The following is a 16,360-nucleotide window of genomic DNA, read 5'->3' as shown; positions in this document are numbered from 1 at the left end:
ATTGCTAATGAAAAAGATTGGGATAACTGGCTTGAACATGCAATGTTTTCTTACAATACAAGTGTGCATGAAGGAACTAAATTTACTCTTTATGAACTAGTGTATGGCAGGAATGCACAACTACCATCTGAATTTAAAACAGATGACACACTAGAAACATATAATGATTACATAGCTGAATTAATTGACAAACTAAGTGACTTGAGACAGCTTGCAATACAAAATCTAGGAAACGCAAAAACACGATACAAACATTACTATGATAAAAGAATAAAAGAAAAGAAAATACAAAATTATCAAGTAGGAAATTTTGTATATTTATTAAGAGGAAAAAGAAGGGTAAATTTGATGATGAATATCGAGGACCATTTGAAGTTATAAAAATACTACCAAATAATAATATTAAAATATTAACTAAACGAAATCAAATCAAGACAGTACATATGGACAGAATTAAACTAGCTCGCATTACAGGTCTGGGGTGACGCAGGAAAGATACATGATAACGACTCTCAAGGATAACCCTGGAGTGTTCTACGAATCCATCGGCGACTTGCGTACCTACGAAACTTCTTGGAAAATGATCACATACATTAATCTAAACGGAATCGCTGATGCAGCTATAGGACTCCAGAGAGAATTAAAAATGGTTATTTGGCAATGTAATAACATTTCAAAAATATGCCAGTCCCAGAAATCATTGCTGCTAGCCGAAACAAAACTAAATAAAGTAAGACAGTATCAAAATCGCATAAGCGAACTGTTAAAAAAATCAAGATCACGAAGAGCTCCGTTAGAATTTATTGAAGAAATTAGTAAAATATTATTTGGCACAATGACGTTGGAAGATGCCAACCATATAAATGAAGCATTGAAACATATAGAAAGTAAAACTGATGATCTTGCTGCCCTATTCATAAACCAAACGATAGCAATCAAGACAAGGTTCGGAGAATTACAGAACGTGACTTCGAAAATTAAACAGCAAATGATTGCAATGAACCGCCGCATAAGTGAAAGAATATTAAATCTCACAAATGAATATGCAAAAATTGAAATTAACGAATATTTTCATCAAGCAGTTGTAAATATTAATGACGCAATTTTAGAACATGAATTAAATATAAATACTCTTATTGATGGAATACTTTTTGGAAAACAAGAATTAATACATCCTCGAATAATACCTCCACAACAATTAATACAAAATTCTAAAGCAATCAGAGAACGAGTTCCACACGAAGAATTTCCCGTAACAATAAATGAAGAAGGAATGGATCAATTAATTAAAATATCAAATTTACAAATTGCATATATTAAAAACCGATTAATCTACGCACTACATATACCATTAATAAGCTCAGGAAAATATAAATTATATAAAGCCGTACCATTACCGGCAAAACAAAATCTGGATGAAGACAAATATGCTACAATAAAACCAAATACAGAATATATTGCAATAAACGAAGACTCTGATAGTTACTACGAATTAGAAAAAGAAGACTTGGAAAAATGTTCAACCACGAGTTCTACTTTAATATGTCCCGCTACATCTCCTTTAAAAAAGATAAAACAGACGCCCAGCTGCAACATCAACTTGATGCTTAATAGAAAATTAATATTAAATCAATGTAACATAATATTACAGGAATTACAAAAAACATACTGGAAAGTTCTTGATACTCCAGGAAATTGGATTTTTAGTGCCAAAGGAGAAGAAGAAATACGAATTGAATGCACCGGTTTTACAGACCATGTAATTATTGAAAACTGTGGAACAATCACAATACAACCAGGTTGCAAAATTAAAGCAAAAACCGCCACGATGAGTCACCCGTCTACTCAAGCAACTAAATTTCTACATCATTACACACCATCTAGCAACCTCAGCATTCTTCAATTGTATGAACCAACGCGTGAAAAATTTAATATTAATTTAACGGAAACTACAGATGAGATATGGGTGTCAGATCATAGCAATGTAGAAGCAACGCTCAATGATATTATTCAAAAAGCTCAACAACTTAGAGAAAGAAAAATTCAAGAATGGAAAACTACTGCCTACAGCACCGTCGCCTGCAGCATTAAAGTACTAGGAATCATAATCTTTATCTTCTCCTTGACCTGTCGAGCCCCATGGGTGGGCAATACCCTGAACCGTCTTTTCCTAGATTTTTGCCGCAGGGGAAGAACTGAAAGACCGACACCACACCTCGCAGCTAGCTATATAAACCTCAACCCTGAGATCCCCCAGGAACAGTCGAATCAAAATAGTGCTGAAGCCACGACGGTCGAGTCAAAATTATAAATTTAAAAAATATTTTATTCTACCGGAAGCAGTAAGTGACCGAAGCAAATAAGATTAAAATTTAAACTAATCCTTTGGTTTCGTCACTTCTAGAAAATCTTTTTATGAATCGTCAAGAAGCGAGCCGACACTGGAGAAGAATAACGGATAGGATCCGAAGGAGTATCCGTCCAAGAAATCAAACAACCATGTCATCACATCAAGAATCAGACGTCGGGCCAACGGACCCGTACGTCTTTCACTCACCGGCCAGACAGCCTGACGCCCCAAGTGCTTATCAATACGAAGAACCGATAGTGCAATGATCTCGGACACCGGAGCTCATTCGAGGAATACTCGATGAGATAAGGAGACATCCGGATTCGGAACAGGAAGACAATATGAGCACGCAAACAAATTATGACAACGAGGGATATATCGCGATGCGCCCGGTCGGGATAGCGTCCCCAGTGCGACCAAGGGAACCATCGCCGGGGCCATCGATTGGTACGCAGACACCGCGGGCACCGGACTCCCTTCGGGACAATGATTACATAAACGACAGGCCAACTTATATGGAGCACGAGAGGGACCGGGGACACACCACAAGAGTTCCTCAAGGATCCCCGCCGCTGCCGCAGCCGACGCACGTGCAGATACCCCCGTATTATAGAGACTATTTACACTTTGTTGAAAAGGTTTGTAAATAAAGAGCCGCGGAACTTGATAAATATATGAGTTTTATTTAACAGAATACATCCGTCTTGGTAGAGCGGTCGGAACGGAATAAAACAATGGAATAGATAATGAGGATAGGATCACAAAAGAACGGCCGAGAAGTCACGCAGCGCGAATATTGATATACGTGACTCACGGGTAACAAAATCTAAGATAACTAACAAAGGGGGGGGGCTTGAGTTCGTTGATTCAAGACTCTATTCCTGACACCCCTCCTATCGACGTACTCACTAAATTTAATTGTTTTATACAGCGGTAATGTTTAATTGTCGATAAAGGTTTGGTAAGTATATCCGCCGTCATTGAGTCTGTGCTCGTATACGTAATTTTGATTTCGCCCTGTTCCTGGACTTCTTTAACAAAATGATATCTCAAATCGATATGTTTACTCTTACAATGATGTACGGAATCTTTGCTTAATACTGTCGCACTTTGATTATCGCAATAAATTGTAGTACAATTATCTATACAATTTGATAGTTTCATGTGTCGCAATAGTCCTTTCAAGTAAATAGTTTCTCTCGTGACTTCAGACAATCCCATGTATTCGGCCTCCATGGTTGATAATGCCACAGAACGTTGTTTCTTTGCTTGCCAGCTGATCGGTCCGTTTGCTAAAAGCACGACACTTTTTGTAAAAGATCTTCGGTCATCGATGTCACTGCCCCAGTCAGCGTCGACGTATGCATGTAGTTTATTGTTATCCGTTTCGTAAATAATACCTAAATTCGCAGTTTCCTTAAGATAGCGTAGGGCTCGTTTCGCTAGTTTCCAATGTGCTAGTCCAGGTTGAGAGCAGAATCGGCTCAACATGCTTGCGGTGAATGCCAGGTCGGGACGAGTAGCGTTGGCTAAATAGATTAGTCCACCGATCACTTCCCTGTATGGTTTATTTTGCATCTTTAAGAATTCCTTTTCTGTTTTTGGTCGATCTTCTTTGGTGATCTTGACACCTTGTTCGATGGGGGTCGATGCTGGCTTACAATCTTGCATTTCAAACTTCGCGAGCAAGTCATTGATGTACCTGGTTTGAGTAAGTTTAATTTTTCCTGTGGGCCCGTCACGTTCTACGTTTACACCTAAAATATTACTTAATGGGCCTAAGTCGTTCATCTTGAACATCTGCTGCATTTGTCGTTTTCTTTCATTTAATTTATGAATATCGCGCGAACCTATTAATAAGTCGTCAACATAGACAATAATTATTACGTCGCTTTCTGCATCGCTGTCTACATATACACATGGATCCGTTTGAGTTTTCTTCATGCCGATGCTTGACAGGTAAGTATCCAGCTTCTTATACCATTCACGGCCAGATTGCTTTAGGCCATAAAGTGGCCGTTGTAGAGAGCATACTTTGTCTTCTTGACCCTTGATTTCGAGACCTTCCGGCTGGTTCATGTAGATGGTTGTGGACAGGTCCCCTTGGACGTATGCGGAGATAACATCCATATGATGTACGTGTATTTTATTTTGAACACTTGCAGCTAAAAAGGTGCGAATAGTTTCAAATCTTGCTACTGTAATGTTTAACGCTTAAGCTTATGCGCAATGTATGCTAGTAGAATAGTAGTTAGTCACGCACGCTTTGCTATCAGCTCTTTTGTTACGGCGTAAGGTCTCAGTCTCGCCTGGACCATCGTGCCAATTGTATCTTAATAATAATCGTTCTAATAAAGTGCTTTATTCTCCTCCAATATACAACAATCTGGCGACGAGGAACCACGAACTCACATGTGTATTATTTTCTAAAGTATACGACACCGACTATCGTGCAGGTTGTCAAGCATATCGAGTGGACCAATTAGTGTTTAATAACACTGTAATCGTTCTCTACATAATAACTTATCGAGTGGACCAGTTCGTGTTTAATAACACCGCAATCGTTTTCCACATACAAATCAACCGATTTCAAACTACATTAAATGTCACAACCAAGCACGAGCGGGAGGAGCACCAAACAAATAGATCTTACAAAGACAGCCTGGATTCAAGACCAGACAAAGCCGCAGCTTCAACAAATATTGCGAAATCTGAAAATACCATTTAGTGAAACTGCTTTGATTGAAGAATTGCGTACATTGTTAAGAACACATATTAATAAAGTGAAAGCAGACAAAGAAAAAGCACAGCCCACAATAGTCATCACCCCAACGGAAGTTGACAGTGCAGATAGCGAGATAAGAGATATCACCTCTCGAGAAAGATCTAGGATCACTCACACAATGACTGGAGAAACCAATACGTCAAAGTTAGAGTTCCACTTAGGAAAAGACGATTGGGAACTGTATACGGAACGACTGGAATTATATTTCATGGCCAACGATATAGCAGCCGATAAACAAGTAGCTGTCCTTCTAACAAAAATATCAGCTGAAACGTACAAATTGATTAGAGATTTGTGTGCCCCAGCGAAGCCCAGTGAAAAAACATTCGCTGAACTCACTAAATTAATGAAAAATCATTTACTACCCAAACCATCTGAAACAATGGAACGTTGTAAATTTTACAAAACACATCAATCACCAACGGAATCTGTTGCAGAATTTTCGGCGCGTTTAAAAAGTTTGTCGATTAATTGTGAATTTGACAACGCTAATACAGCATTACGAGATCAATTTGTATGCGGTCTAAAAGACCATTCAATTAAGAAAGCATTATTTCGAGAGGAAAAATTAACATTCGATTCAGCATACAAAATTGCAGCAGCTATGGAAGAAGCGGAAAGGAATGCCTTATCAACGAATAAGATAACTGATAATTCAAGTGTAAACGTTATTCAATCGGCAAAAAGAGGAAGATCGCGACCAATGCGAGGAGGAAACTCGTATCGAGGAACATATCGTGGTAATAAGAAAGGCCGGAATTTTTCTAACATCGGCAGCTCTCGCATTTCAACGGATGGAAACCCAGCTTCACGGAACGTCGCCCGTTCTCAAGTTCCGGGGCGTTCCACGTGCTACTGTTGCGGAAGGCAAAATCTTTGGGCGCGGGATTGCTATCATCGTTTCAGCACCTGTACTAACTGCAAACGCAAAGGACATCTGGCATCAATGTGCAAGGCATCACGGAAATCATCGGTACAACATGTGAATTCATCGAGTGATAACGAATCTGACTTTTATAATATTAAGGACACTAAGTTATCTTTGCGCAGCGCAACTAATACTGTTAAATCTAAAATAATAGCGGAACCGATGTTTTTAGATGTCCTTATTAATAATAAAAATTGCCACATGGAAATAGACTCGGGATCCTCTGCGGCAATTATATCTAAACGCGATAAAGATAATTATTTTCCGGATTGCACTATAACTAGTACTGGGCCACTAAACGCTTACGGTAAAATTCCACTTGAATGTGAGGGAGTATTAGAAAATTTAAAGGTTCAACTGGGTAATCGCGTAGAAATATTAAAAATGCGGGTTCTATCACGGGATGGACCTATGTTGATCGGTAGACAATGGCTTAAAGTTTTTGGATTATGGCCCCTTCCATTAAAATTGCCAACAAGTAACGATGAATGTAATAAAGTTGATTTTATAAATTTAACAACACAATTCTCAGCAAAATTTCCTAAATTATTTGGCTCTGAGCCAGGACTATATAATAAAGGCACACTTAAATTACAATTAAAAGAAAATGCACAACCGGTTGCATTAAAAGCTCGCCATTTGCCATTTGCATTAACTAAAAAAGTAGAAAATGAAATTAACCGCCTTGTGGAACTTAAACATTTAGAAAAAATAGATGTTAGCGAATGGGCTACGCCAATTGTCCCGGTAATAAAGTCAGATGGATCGGTACGAATTTGCGGTAACTTTAAACTTACACTTAACCCGAATTTAGTTAAAGACAGACATCCGATACCATTAATAGATGAAATTTTTATGGCTTTACGTAACGGTCAGACCTTTTCACAAATAGATTTAGAGCATGCGTATATGCAAATTCCTGTCGAAGAGAGCAGTCGTAATTTGCTAACAATAATTACACACAAAGGACTGTATAGATATACAAAAATGACTGAGGGTATCTCTTCCGGGCCTGGGGACTTCCAACGAAAAATTGAGCAATGTTTGGCTGGAATAGATGGGGTAATACCTTATTTAGACAATATTTTTTGTACCGGTAAAACTAATAAAGAGCATTTACAAACATTACATCGAGTTTTTCAACGACTGGAACAATGCAGTTTTAAAGTCAATCTTAAAAAATGTGATTTTTTCAAAGCTAAACTTGATATACTTGGTTTTGTAATAGATAAAGACGGCCTACATAAGTCAAAAACGAAAATTAACGCAATGATCGAAGCCCCGGTTCCAGCTAACAAGAAACAATTAGAATCATTTATCGGTCTTATTACTTATTATGCAAGATTTTTACCAAATAGAGCAACTAAATTAAAGTCACTTTACGATTGCGCGAAATCAAAAGAATTTAAGTGGACAAAAGAATGCGATAATGCCTTCGAATGGGTAAAAAAAGAATTAATTTCGTCTCGAGTATTAGCCCATTTTGACCCGAATGAGGAAATAATTTTAACTTGTGACGCCTCCTCATACGGGTTAGCAGCAATACTGTCACACCGTTATAAGGACGGAACCGAAAAACCAGTTGCGTATGCGTCTAAGGTAATTCCAGAAAAAGATTTAAGTCGTGCTATCATTGAAAAGGAGGCAAGTGCCATCGTATTCGGATTCAAGAAATTTTACAATTATATTTATGGCAAAGAGATTATATTACGCACCGATCATAAGCCGTTAGTCTTTATTTTCGGACCGAAACAAGAAATTCCATTAACAACTGCAAGTAAACTACAAAGATGGGCCTATTTTTTATCTAGATTCGCGTACAAAATCGAATATATTAAATCTAAAGATAACAATTGCGATGCGCTATCTCGACTGCCTATCTATGATACCACGCCTATTTTTACTCATGATTTTAATGCGTTGAATTATGTAAACGAAGAACTACAGTCACTAGCGTCGATAAATATAGCTAAAGAAACCAAACGCGATAAACTATTAAGTAAAGTAATTAGATATGTTAAAAGCGAGTGGCCAAACGTAACTGAATTAAGTAACGCCGAGAAAAAATTCCATAACAAACACGATGAGTTATATATCGAAAAGGATTGTTTATTATGGGGATATCGATTAGTAATTCCGGAATCGGCACAACAAATAGTACTACGAAAAATACATGCATCCCACCAAGGCATTGTAAAAATGAAAATGCTGGCCCGATCCTATGTATGGTGGTGCAATATCGATCGTGACATTGAAAACGTAGCAGCAGCATGTAAAATTTGTGTACAAGAAAGGAAGAAACCTCCTAGCGTTCCATTAACACCATGGCCATACCCTGATAGATGCTGGAGCAGAATTCACTCTGACTTTTTAGGTCCATTTCATGGCCATATGTACATGTTAGTTATCGATGCCTACTCCAAGTGGCCAGAAATTATAGATATGCATCAAAATACTCAAACTTCAAAAGTAATAGATAATTTCAAAAAGTTAATCTCACGCTTCGGTATTCCAAGACATTTAGTCACCGATAACGGTACCCAATACACAAGCTTTGAATTTCAAGAATTTTGCAGAAATAATGGCATTAAACACACATTCACAGCACCATATCATCCGGCAACAAACGGAGCAGCAGAAAATTTTGTAGAATCATTCAAAGATAAAGTCACTAAACTATTAAACAGCGGGAAATCCCTTGAAGATACCATCAATCTCTTTTTAATTGACTATAGATCGACCGAACATTGTACTTCAGGAAGAACACCGTCGTATCTAATGTATAAACGCGAATTAAGAACTAGATTTGATTTATTAAAACCCGATGTAATAAATGAAGTGCAAAACAAACAAGCGCAACAAATATTACAAAAAAATGGGAAACGTAAAGTAAATTTCGAGATAGGCGATACCGTATTAGTTAATGACTATGGAATATATAATAATAAGCGTTTAGAAAGTAAGATTGTTCAAAAATTATCCCCAGTAACGTTTAAAGTTGAAACTATAGATGGAAGAATCTGGAAACGACATGTAGACCAAATTGTTCCTTTTCTTCCAACCATAAATAAAAATGCGGAAACAAAAAACATAGAACCTAAGGAACCATTGCGTCGATCTACCAGATTAAAAGAGAAAATATGTCTCTAAATAAGAAAGGGAGAAAATTGTAATGTTTAACGCTTAAGCTTATGCGCAATGTATGCTAGTAGAATAGTAGTTAGTCACGCACGCTTTGCTATCAGCTCTTTTGTTACGGCGTAAGGTCTCAGTCTCGCCTGGACCATCGTGCCAATTGTATCTTAATAATAATCGTTCTAATAAAGTGCTTTATTCTTCTCCAATATACAACAGCTACGGGTGAGAAAACTTCTCCGAAGTCTATTCCTTTTCGCTGCTCATTTCCGCGTACTACCAGTCTTGCTTTATAGCGGTCAATTTCTCCGTTTTGCTTGCGTTTTAACTTAAATACCCATCTATTGGATAAAATTCTAGCGTCCTGCGGACGTTCCACAAGCGTCCATGTATTATTTTGTATGAGTGAATTATATTCATCTTCCATCGCTGCTAGTCATAAATCCTTATCTTCCCTGTTGTAGATGTCTTCTACGCTGTCGGGTTCATCGAGATCCTTTTTGTAGGTAAGATTGGCTGCCTCTTGGAATAATTTTCTTGGTCTTCCTGGTCGGCCGGTTCGTTGGACTCGAGGCCGTCCGGGACCTCGCTTGTAAGTATCTCGTATTCCTTCGTTTTCGAAGGATTCCGCCTTCGGTGAGGTCGCATAATCTTCCGTGTTGTCTTCTTTGATGTCCTGCCTTTCAGTCTTGGAGACTGTTGAATGTGGTGTTTCCTTCTTCGCGTGTTGCTCGACGGTTCCCAGGATATCTGTAGGTGCTTCAAAATAATCGTTGGTTCGCCTGTTTTCTTTACTTAATTTTTCATGAAAACGCACATCTCTTCGTTTAATAACTTTTCTAGTCTTCGGTTTCCAGAGGCGATAAGCCTTTGATTCTTCAGAATATCCGACTAAAATGTACTCTTCTCCTTTGGGTTCAAATTTATTGCGTTTACCTTCTTTGTTCAAGGCGATTACTTTGCTTCCAAAGATGCGCATGAAACCTACGTATGGTTTCGTGCCAGTCCATGCTTCCGTTGGTGTAATGTTCCCAAGTTTTCTTGATGGGCATCTATTTCTTATAAATGTAGCTGTGTTTATCGCTTCGCCCCATAAGCTTTTTGGTAGATTTGATTGTATCAGCATGCAGCGAGCCATTTCCACGAGAGTGCGGTTCGCTCTTTCGGCGATTCCGTTTTGTTGTGGAGTGTATTCCACACTTAATTGTCGTCTAATACCTTCAGTTTCAAGATATTCGGTGAATTCCCTTGATACATATTCTTTGGCGTTGTCGGTGCGGATCTTTTTGATTGGGCAACCGGTTTCTTTTTCAACTCTTTTCTTATAAATCCTGAAGGCGTTCAGAATGTCTGAGCGCTTCTTTAGCATGACTACTTGCGTATATCTTGTGTGATCGTCTATAAATGTTGCGAAATATTTCGCTCCTCCTATGGATTCAACGTTAAAGGGACCACAAATGTCTGAATGTATTAATCCGAGTTTTTCTTTGGAGTGGCTCGTCAACTCGGTATACGGTAATTGATGGATCTTCGCTTTGTCGCATACTTCACAGTTTAATTTTTCTCGTATGGGCTCCATGCTCATATTTTGGACCATTTCTTCTCGTTTCAGTTTATTGAGATCCTGATAGTTCAGATGTCCATATCTCTCGTGCCATCTAAGTTGTTTTGTATCTTCCGTGGTAGAGTCCAGTGCGGTGGCATTGTTTGCATCCGTATGTGCGGGGCTCGTAACGTATAAATGGCCTTGCCTCTTTGCTCTAATTGCCACAGTTCCATCTTTGCGCTTGACTTCTGCAAAGTCTTTAGTAAATACAACGGTATAATCGTTGTCCGTCATGCAAGATATTGAAAGCAAATTGTTCCGAAATTTAGGAACTAAGAGGGTATCTTGTAATTTTAGATGGCTTACTGCGTTTTCTCTAGATTTTACACTTAGCTTTACTGTGCCTGTTCCGGCTGGCCTCATGCTTTGGTTGGTTGCAGTAAATACTTGGCAGTCCGCGTCTTCAGTTAGTTGAAGAAACTTCTTCGGATCGTTGCACATATGACGCGTGGCTCCGCTGTCCAGACACCATTCATTTGAGTGATGCGCTTCCAAGGAGAGTACGGCCGCAGACATCGCATCCTCCGCGTTTGCTTTGTGCGTCTGTCTCTTTTCGCTTTTGCAATCCGCTGCACGGTGTCCTACTTTGTCGCATTTAAAGCATTTTCCTGAAAACTTTAATTTATTTTTAGAATCCCGCTGGTTTTGCTTAACATATTTATTAAATGATTTAAATTTGTCTTTAGCGATTAATGCGTCGTTTTCCTCTTGAGTGCTGTGATTGGCATCTCGTTCTTTTTGTCTCGCTTCCTCTTCTATCAGTTTGGACTTCAGAGCTTCTACGTTTGGTATAGCATCACGTGATTCGATGGCAATACAAAAGTTTTCATATTCAGAAGGCAGAGAATTCAGAATCATTATAGATTGCAGCTCATCGGGTATGTCTATTCCTGCTTCTTTTAATTTTTCCGAAATGTTACAGAAAGAGCTAATGTATGACGGCCATGCTCTGTGCCGAATCTTTTCGCATGCGGTAAAGCTTTTTGTATAAACTGGCTTTCCTTACGGGACCCCTTGACTCATATAGTTGTACTAGTAGGTTCCATGCCTCCTTTGCTGACTCGGCTCGTTTGATATGGCTCAGTTGACTGCTCTTGACACTCAGGGTTATCAGCGCCAAGGCCTTCTGATCCTTTGTCGTCCACTCAGTTTGATTCTGTTCCGTTTTTACTACCGCTCCACTTGCGTAGGGCCACAATTCGTTGCAGATCAGCACACTCTTCATCATGAGTTTCCATGATTCAAAGTTTGCACCGTCTAGTTTTTCAATGTTCTGTGCACTTGACATCGTTGCCATAATTTTCACTACTGAGCGCACTCACAAACAGTTTAACTGGCTTGTTATGAATTTCGCGACACTCGCGTATATTACCTGGGCTCATAACCTGTTGAAAAGGTTCGTAAATAAAGAGCCGCAGAACTTGATAAGTATATGAGTTTTATTTAACAGAATACATCCGTCTTGGTAGAGCGGTCGGAACGGAATAAAACAATGGAATAGATAATGAGGATAGGATTACAAAAGAACGGCCGAGAAGTCACGCAGCGCGAATATTGATATACGTGACTCACGGGTAACAAAATCTAAGATAACTAACAAAGGGGGGGGCTTGAGTTCGTTGATTCAAGACTCTATTCCTGAACACTTTAACGCAATGCCGGCATATAATTTAGTTTGCCACTCAGCTTGGTATATACAAGTTGAAAATTACATGGTAATGTGCCCGCAGTGCGCTACTTCAGAGCATATATTTTGCGCTCCTGACAGACCGAACACAACTTTTCGACAGTTTCATGCTATTTCACGAAATTTACAGCATACTACTATGCACTGTGGTAGGTGCTATCGGTTAATTATTCAAACGCGACGAGCGATCGACTGTTATACTTGTCGTACTTATGTAATACAACATTATCACGAAATCGAACGATTGATTTATCACTTAATTTGCGATTTAATTATTTCGCAGCAAAATGTTCAAACTTAAAATATAATTACAAAACGTTTGCAAATTATAAAAACTAATAATCCTTAATTATAAGTATATACTATTAATCTTAAAAGGAAAAATATATATAACACTTGTTGCACCGGGGCCGGTGCACGGGGTCCGTCCTTCGGGATCCGTGAGGGAGGGCGAAAATAGTCGTTTTTAAATAAAAGCTTAGAATTTTTATTAAGTTACGATTTTTTTTTTTTTTTTTTTTTTTTTTAGTCAATTTACTACAATCTGTTCAGCAAGAACATTTAGTGGTACATATGAGCGAAAAATCGTTTACGAGAAGTTCTCCCCATTGGGAGGGTTCTCTTGCGGTTCAGCTTCACGTGGGTGTGAATTATTAAATTAATACATTAAATCAGTAGGTCATAAGGCTTTACTCTCTTGAGTCTCCGTAAAGCCTCACTGTTGTCAAGCAATTGGATTGCCTCCTCGTTAGGATGGTTGTGTAATCGATTTTCATGCTTCCTCGCAATTTCCTGGATTACTTTATTTACAGTAGGTACACCAAGGTCAGCGTGTATAATGTCGTTCCTGACATACCAAGGGGCGTCGACTATAATTCGCAGAATTTGATTCTGAGTAGTTTGTATCTTTTTCCTATTGGTTTGGCTCGCACATCCCCAAAGAGCTGCACCATAGGTCCAAATTGGTTTTAATATTTGGTTATAGAGTAATAGCTTGTTATCTATAGCTAATTGGGAATTGCGTCCAATCAACCAGTACATCTTTCTTTGCTTTAGCTTGATTTCTGTGCATTTGATTCGAATGTGATCCTTCCATGTAAGACGTGCATCCAAGATCATTCCCAGGTACCTCGCCGAATTATTTCGAGGGACGACTCGCTGGTTAATTACTACCGGTTGATATTGAGTTTTTTTCAGAGTATATATCACATGAACAGATTTAAGTTCGTTAATTTTAATCTTCCATCTTTTTGTCCACTCGGAGATATCGTCAAGCGTTGACTGCAAGTTCTCCGTTGCTTTAGCCAAGCAGTTGTTCGCAGAAAGAATTGCCGTATCATCAGCAAACGTAGCTATTGTGACTGAATTTCTTCTAGGGATATCGGCAGTGAACAACAGATAGAGCATTGGGCCCAGGACACTGCCCTGCGGCACTCCTGCGAGTATAGGTCTGAGACTAGAGAATTCGTCATCATGTTTAATTCTGAAATGTCTACCTGTAAGATATGATTTTAACAGCTGATAGTAATCTCTAGGCAGTACTTGATTCAGCTTATAGCATAGTCCCTCGTGCCACACCTTGTCGAATGCCTGCGCTACGTCAAGGAACACCGCAGGACAATATTTTCCCTCTTCCAGAGCCTTTTCTATGATGTGTGTTACTCGATGTACTTGGTCAATCGTGGAGTGATTCCTCCGAAAGCCAAACTGATGTTGAGGTATGAGTTGAGCTTGTTCCATTATTGGAATGATTCGTTTTAGTAGTAATTTTTCAAACAGTTTGGAAATTGTTGGAAGTAGAGATATAGGTCGATAAGATGCTATCTCATTTTCGGATTTACCGGGCTTTGGAATCATTGTAATCTGCGCTACTTTCCACGACAATGGAAAATATTTCAACCTTATTGCTGCATTGAATAAGTATGTTATAAAGTTGATGGCCTTTTGAGATAGTTCCTTAAGAATTCGCACTGTAATTAACTCGTATCCAGGTGCCTTTTTCAAATTCATATCCTTGTCAATCGTACATTTGGTTTCTTTAGTTGAAATTGGTTGGATTTTCCTTACGTCTGAGTTTAATTCGATTTGGATTTCACGATTATCTTCTAAGTTTTCGACTGGTTGGAACGTTTTTTCCAAGTGATCAGCAAAGGCCTCTGCTTTACTTCTGTTATCTCTAGCCCATGTATTGTCACTTCTCCTGATTGGGGGATTATAAATTTTTGGCCTCTTCAGCTTTCTTGTGGCCTTCCAGAGGGAATATTCGGATTCCTTAGAATTGGTCAAATTTTTTAAATAGAAATTTATATTTTCATTTTTGACTTTATGAAGGAGACGTTTAAGTTGTTGGCTAAGTCGATTAGCGACAGTCTTGTCCTCCGGATCACGTGTTTCTTGCCATCTTTTTCGAGCTAATCGTTTCTCCTTCACTAATTCTCTAACTTCAATTGGATAATTTGATTTACATATGTCTTTTTCAGTTGTTGGTGGCGTAGCATCCCAAGCAGCTTGTTGGATAGCTTTAGTCAGCTGCTCGGCAGCTTCATCCAATTGTTCATTATTTATAAGTGGAATTCTAAGGTTGATTTTTTCCTCTAGTTTATCTCGGAATAAGTCCCAGTCCGTTTTTTTACTAGTTAGGACAGGTTGCCTAATTGTTCTGGTAAAGATTGCATTTATTGTTAAAATTACTGGAGTATGATCAGATGATAGCTCATCACAGCCTTTTACTTCGACATAGTTTTCGCCTATTCCTCTGGTTACGAAAAGGTCAAGAAGATCAGGAATTTTATTTGAATCAGAAGGCCAGTACGTTGGACTGCTGGTCGAGATAAAGCTCATTTTGTGTTTTTCGGCAGTTTTAAAGAGTTCTCGCCCCTTAGTGGTGGTCAACCGAGAGCCCCAGTGCGTATGCTTCGCGTTGAAATCTCCTCCGACTATAAATCGTTCTCCAAGTGTACTAAAGAAATCTTCGAATTGTTTTTGAGAGTTCAAATATCTGGGTGGGCAATAGACTGCTGATATAACTAAATTCCCACGTTCTCCGATTATGTTTATCGTAGTTGCCTGAAGATGCCTTGCTTTATATTCTTGTAATTCATAATGTTTGATCTTCTGTTTGATAAATATGGCTGTTCCTCCTCGCGCTTTGCCATCAGGGTGAATTGTGTGATAGAGCACGTAGTCTCTTAATCGAATATAGGATTCGTTAGTAAAGTGAGTTTCTGCAACTAGCAGTACGTCAATGTCGTGAAGCTCCACAAATGTAGATACTTCAAGAGCATGTTGAGCCAGTCCATTGGCATTCCATATGGCTATTCGGAGTGTTTTATTCATCTTTTTTTAGTTTTTGTTTTGGCTTGCTTACTAGTTGCCTCTGCACTATTTTTTTCTGTAACTTTTTTTTCAAGGATTGAGAACCTTTCCTCAAGCTTACCAATTCTATCCAGAATTTGATTCAGTGTTTTAATCAAGGGGTCATTTGTGATTTTGTTGACATTCTCTTCTTCTTCTTTGTTCCTAGTTTCAACTACTTGCGCAAATGTTTTTGCACTTGTTGTCTCAATTGGTGTTTGCCGAATCGCTGATTTAGTGCTTTTCTGATTAACTTTTTTTTCACGCCTTGATTGGAGTTCTTTAGCTATCTCACAGCCTCTGTAACTGGCTGGGTGTTTACCACCACAGTTAACGCATTTGGGGTCAGCATCTTTCGGTTTGTTACATTGAGAAGTATAATGCTTTCCTGCACATTTCACACAAAATGCCTCTTTGTAGCAATGGTTTTGCGTATGACCGAAACCTTGGCATTTCTTACATTGCGGTATAATGAAGTTTTTCCTTAGAGCTTCAACTTTAATTTTTTGATGTAG

General features: G+C 38.7%; 1 protein-coding gene across 1 annotated transcript; it reads right to left on the bottom strand.

Moving 5' to 3' along the window:
- Window positions 1–11,732: 11,732 nt before the first annotated feature.
- Window positions 11,733–12,092, bottom strand: LOC139109435 (uncharacterized). The gene has a single exon (XM_070668488.1). The coding sequence runs from the start codon at window positions 12,090–12,092 to the stop codon at window positions 11,733–11,735; it is 360 nt and encodes a 119-aa protein (XP_070524589.1).
- Between the last annotated feature and the right edge of the window lie 4,268 nt (window positions 12,093–16,360).

The sequence above is a fragment of the Cardiocondyla obscurior genome, linkage group LG17 (assembly GCF_019399895.1).
Source record: "Cardiocondyla obscurior isolate alpha-2009 linkage group LG17, Cobs3.1, whole genome shotgun sequence".
Lineage (NCBI taxonomy): Eukaryota > Metazoa > Arthropoda > Insecta > Hymenoptera > Formicidae > Cardiocondyla > Cardiocondyla obscurior.
Note: the sequence above shows the minus strand (reverse complement) of the source record. Positions and strands in the feature narration are given on the sequence as shown.